General features: G+C 27.6%; 1 protein-coding gene across 1 annotated transcript; it reads left to right on the top strand.

Moving 5' to 3' along the window:
• The first annotated feature begins 525 nt into the window (after positions 1-525).
• Positions 526-1,377, top strand: LOC134834394 (uncharacterized). Its single transcript, XM_063849042.1, has 3 exons — positions 526-676; positions 732-1,163; positions 1,221-1,377. The coding sequence occupies exons 1-3, from the start codon at positions 601-603 to the stop codon at positions 1,235-1,237; spliced, it is 525 nt and encodes a 174-aa protein (XP_063705112.1). The 5' UTR covers positions 526-600; the 3' UTR covers positions 1,238-1,377.
• Positions 1,378-5,764: the final 4,387 nt, after the last annotated feature.

Here is a 5,764-nt window from a genome sequence, read left to right as displayed (position 1 = left end):
GAAAAATCTAAGAAGATTTTTTTTTCAGTTTAAAATTGTTTAATAAATTATTTATTTTTTTTTTCGTAACATTACAAAAATTAATGATTTGATTATTAACACAAAATTCTCTATAAACAAATTTTAAATGAAGATCTTTAAATTAAGAAATTTATTTTTTTTTTATTAACATGAATTTAAGTATTTTATTATTGCTTTTTTCCATTAAATTCTAAAAATCTGAAAAATATTTTTTCTCTAAAATGCTTTACAAAATATAACGATTCGAATAAACAATTCCAAGAAATTAAAATTAAATGCAAATATCGAGGAAATTGTCAACAGTTTGCATAAATCAATGCTCAATAAATGTTCAATAAATAAAATATTTTTGCTTCATAAATGCATCTGAGAGCGTAAAATTACGCGAGAAATTCCCATATGATTAATAAACACTCTCTACTAAGTTAGAATTCATAGAACTTGCTCTTGAACTTCTAACGGGTTATCGCGTCATGTAAACAATCATAAAAAATATTTGCACTATAGAAATTAGTTTCTAATTAATTTTCGTTTGCATCGCACGTTTTTTGTCTTTTTTCAACTAAAAATAAAAGAAAAATGTTTCGACAAATTTTTTTCTTAGTTATTTCTTGGATTATTTTAACTTATGCTCAAATGGATATTCAACCGAATGGTAAAAAAATATTTTTTTTTAATTTTTTTCACAATTAAAAATTATTTTTTTCTAGAATGTGGTTTGGATGTCCGTTCCAATTTCGGTGATGAATGCGCTGAGCAATTTGAAACTCCAACTACCGATTCTTCCGTTACTGAAAAACTCGAAATTCCCGTAACTACTCCCAGTGACTCGACAGTTCTACCCGAAAAAGGAAGATATCGTGGTTGTTTCAAAGATAGTCTTGTCACTCGAATGTTCAATCGACGACTTAATTTTGGACTGTCCACTACCATCGAACATTGCGTTGATTTTTGCGCGACGGAAGGTTTCGTGTATGCCGGACTCCAGCACAAAATGTTCTGTTTTTGCGGAAATATTTTTCCACAGATTGCGGGATTCAAGCAATTAGGTGAAAATAAGTGTTTTTTCTCGTGTTTAGGGAATCGGAACCAAAAGTGTGGAGGAATTTTGGCGAGTAGCGTTTACGAGACTGGAAATCAAAGTAAGTTTTATTTTTTTTTATTTTTTTAGCCATTGACGTCATTTTTACTTTTTCTAGTCGTCAATCATCACTAGAAGAAAAAATAAAATCAACAGAAAATTATCTGGTTTAATAAAGTGTTACAATTTTTTTTTGCATTAACAGAAATTTTTCAATTATCTCGAATAAATGTTCAATTTTTCCACATTAAAAAAACGTCTGTCAATGCAATTACTGTTAGATTGACATATGTTTGTTCATCCAATGTCCCATAACGGTCAAATATTTGTACATTTAACTGTTGGCGGGTATAAAAGTGTAATTTTATGACACAAAGTTATCAGTTAAAGTTGAACCATTTCGGTGACAAGTTTGCTTAAAAATCGGAATAAGATGAAATTTTTGTATTTTTTCATGTTCATCGTCGCTGCTCTCTTGATCCAAACGGTAAGTTAATTAAAATATTGACTATTTTTTATAAAATATAATTTGTTAAAGGGAGCAAAGTCCGTTAGTGACACTTTGACTGCTCAGCTTAAAGGAACGGATCCAGAAGGTAAGAAATTTTTAATTATTCTAAAAAGTTTTGAATCTCGAATTGAAAATTAAGAAATCAATTGATTAAAAATGTTATAAAATTTCCCGCAAAAAATTTACCTAGTGAAAAAATTTTAAAAAGAGTTTTGGAGTAAAAAAAATATATTCAAAAAATTGAAAAATTAGAATTTTTAGTTACACATAAAATTATTAAAAAAATAATTATTATTAACAATTTTCAAATATTTTATTTATTTTAATTTTTTAATCGAAAAAAATAAAAAAAAAAACAAGTATTTACTTTTGACATTTTAAGTATTTTTTGATTAAAAATATAAAACTTGCAAATTAATATTAAAATAATTTGAAAATTTAATTAAACTTATTTAAAAATATATATTAAAATTTAGATTAAGATACAAAAATCGAGTTTTTCAAAAATTTTCCTTTAGATTCAAAATGTTTGTTTAAGATGTTTTTTTCATTTTTAAGTTTAAATTTAAAAATAACGTAAATTAAACTCGTCCTTTAAAAGTATTTACGTTGCTTAAATTTTTTCCTCTAAATTAAATTCAAATTTAATAAATATTAAAGCAAGTTAACATTTTTCCTAAAAAACCATAAATTGTCAAAATTTTTAACTGATTTGTTTTCTCCGAATTTTATGATAAAATAAAACTCTTTGATTTGACAAAAATTTTAAATTTATTCTTTTTACTCACAAATCTTATAACTCCTTTTATAGCTTGCAGAAACCTCACCGCATCCATTACGGACTCCGATGCCGCTTAGAGCTCCCGAAATCTAAGCCAAAAAAGATGTAAAGTATGAAATAAAAAACAAGAAAAGTTTTTCTTTACATACATCGTCAAAACCAAATAATTCACTTGTTTTTCTGTATTTTTTCCCCGCCGCATCCACTCGACTCGCAGAAACTGTAATCCCATTTCGAAACTCATTCCATCAGCATCTTCGGCATACGCAGTAACAAGTAAAAAGGCAAAAAGAAATTCATCGTTTCCCAATCTCAAGAATATAATTTTAAATCACATCATGTTCATTTATACAAAATTCATATACCCATTCCATCTTCTTCTGGTTTCTTTTTTTCCTTAAAACAAGTAGCGTGGAGAAAGAAAAGAGGAAAAAACACACAACGTACACATAATAAATCACTGCGCACCAGATACGAGGAGGCAAGAAAGAAAAAAAAGCGAAACAGAACTTAACTTACATGATTTGTATTTTGTACTGTGTGTGTGTGTGTGGATCTATTATAGAGCCCACTTGAGGAATGAATGCCGCTTTCTAATGCTTTATTTTTTTTTTCGTATTTCTGTAGCACTCAGAAACACATAAAATTATAATAATAAAATAATACAAAAAAAAAAGATTCATTTAAAAAGGAATAACGAACGTAGGTGGTTGTGTATGTTTTTTTCAGCAAATATGTACACTTACACATACACTCGAAAAATATAAAGAACAGACAAAAATTTCTTATTATTATTTTAAAACTACGCGCATGAACCCCCCTCGTTAACCATTACCACAAAATCTTAGAAAATAAACCAGCCACCACCATCATCATCATTATTCATCCATCATCCGAAAAAATGTACAAGATGAGTGTGTGTGTGTGTGCCGTTATATTGTATGAAGTTAAAAAACAAATATATAAAAAGCATCTTATGGAAGTAAAACAAAAATGTAACATTTTATGGCGTTTCGTATTGCTGCATGGATGAGGATTTACATACAAGACATCTTTCCAATTAGAAATTATAATATTTAAATCGTGCATTTTTTATGATGGTTTTTTATATAATGAGAAAGCGTTTTTTTTTAAGTTTGTTGTTCCTTAGAGATTTTGAGTTATTGTTTAAAAAAAGAAATTATTTTAATTGCAGAAAGTTTTAAAAAAAGAAGAGAAAATTTTTATTCTATTTAAAAAAAATTAACGGTCAGTTTTTGAATTGACAGTTACGAAATTTTTATTCAAAATCGGATAATTATCGCAACTATCCCTGGTCCAGACCAAAATACTTACGTGCCTTACGTAGCACCCAAAACAGAACTCTCAGGTGAACCCTGATAAATCTCCATGACAAGTGAAACGCCGTTATCAATTGAGACCTTGAATTTTCTACCAAATAAGTAAGAGTACAATAGTCGAATAATCAGCTTCGGAATGTCAACAACTAGGTAGTTTTTAAACATTAAATTTAAAAAAAAATATAAAAATGTATCAATAAGATTCTTTATACAAAAATATTTAAGGGTGTTCCAAGACTGTTTTCTGTTTCGCGTTTCATTATGGAAAAAAAACATGGGGGATATAGAAATTTTATATAGGTTTTCGTTTTTAGTACTATTTAGTATGAAAAATTGTGATAAATTTGTTCAATTTTGAGTTATTTTCTATGATATTGTTATTAAATTAGCGTTTTGACTTGATTTGTAAAATGTAAAATAACATAATTGAGTTTAAAATGTCAAATTTGTTAAAAAAAAACATCTAAATCATCGCTAAAAAACCTAGCAAAACTTGATTTCTTAAGTCATTTAGTATAAAAAAGTATTTCAAAATCTATATAAAATGTTTATCCCCCATGGTGATTTTTGATAAAAATGATGGGGAGGAAACGCGAAACAGAAAACGGTCTTGGAACACCCTAATTAATATTATAGATTTCTCAAGCTCTAAAAACAAATATTTTCGTAATCGTTAAAAAATTTTTAATTAATTTTTTTATTGACCTGATTTTCTTATTTTTTCAAAGAAAAATAGTTCCCATTGAAGTAGCTTAAAATATTTTTAATATACTAATAAATTCTTTAAAAAATAAAGACGCATATTTATTGGTATTTAAATTGTTAAAAAAAATATTGATCAAAAAAATTTTAATTTAAAATGTTAAATTAAATCATAGGTCAAGAAAGTCCAGTTGACATTGGCATAATTTAGAGAAAGAGATTAATTCTGTACTTAGATCGCAACAAGACAAGTCAAACAAATAAAATTTATAAATTCACAAAAATTAGTTCTCGCGTTTCTGTTGTGGACCTTTGGATTTATTACAAACTTTTTTACAATTTTTACCTCAATTCTTCCCCTTTACTTTTCCAATTTAATATCAATTATAGAATAACAACTTTTTATATTGAGCAAGTAATTAATATCTCCAGAAATGTGCATCTTTCATCTTTGGAGTTGATCCATCGGCTTTAATTACAAAAACTAAAAAGAAATAATAATATTTGGTTAATTTTTTTAATTTTTTCCTAACTTACTCTCATTTCCTGTTTCAAAAACTTTATTAGCCCACTGTCCCCCGCACATTTCATGAGGTGCTGCACGACACGGTTTATCACACGCTCTTTCACTTAATTTTGGGAAAGGTGGATTTTTGGGGAACATATTTCCACAGAAACATTGCGTATGAAATTGAACACCAGCATAAACGAATCCTTCGGCGGCACAAAAAGTAATACAATGATCAATGGTAGAAGCGGCCCCAAAATCATATTCTCGTTTAAACATACGTTGGACAGTGTCACGATAACATCCGTGATACTTCTTAGCAACTTTTTCACGAGTAAAACAAACACGATTTTGATTTAGTTGCTCATTGTCTAAAAATTTTTTTTAAGAAGATTTTTTTTTGGTTTGATAGGAGGACTTACCTATGTTGTTGGATCCGAAATTTCGCAATGAATTTATTTCTGTAACAAAAACAATAAATATTACGTAAAATTTTACGAAAATATTCATTTTTTAAAATATATGCGTTCTTTAATAGCGAAGTGAAGTATTTTTCAAGCGGAAGCAGAATGAATACTAACTAAAAACTGCGAATTCTTGTGCTATTAATATTCTTTATCGCGCTATTCGGTGACCTCTGAGTTTCTGGTAATCCCCTTTAAAGAAAAAAAAAATAAGATAAGAAACTCTCATTTCTTAATTACCAAAACAATGGGTGCATTCAAGATCAGTCATCGAGTCCAATATTTTTTAATATTGCAAAAACTCTTAAAAAATTAAACCTTTAAAATCTTGTCAGCTGCTTCTTGTCGATTTATTT

Source organism: Culicoides brevitarsis, chromosome 3 (assembly GCF_036172545.1).
Source record: "Culicoides brevitarsis isolate CSIRO-B50_1 chromosome 3, AGI_CSIRO_Cbre_v1, whole genome shotgun sequence".
NCBI lineage: Eukaryota > Metazoa > Arthropoda > Insecta > Diptera > Ceratopogonidae > Culicoides > Culicoides brevitarsis.
This window is presented reverse-complemented; position numbering and strand designations above follow the sequence as displayed.

Excerpts from the sequence above, each read along its gene's own strand:
- LOC134834394 (XM_063849042.1), top strand. The coding sequence starts at position 601 with ATGTTTCGACAAATTTTTTTCTTAGTTATTTCTTGGATTATTTTAACT. Across the intron at positions 677-731 it reads AATGGATATTCAACCGAATG|AATGTGGTTTGGATGTCCGT; the intron begins GTAAAAAAATAT and ends ATTTTTTTCTAG.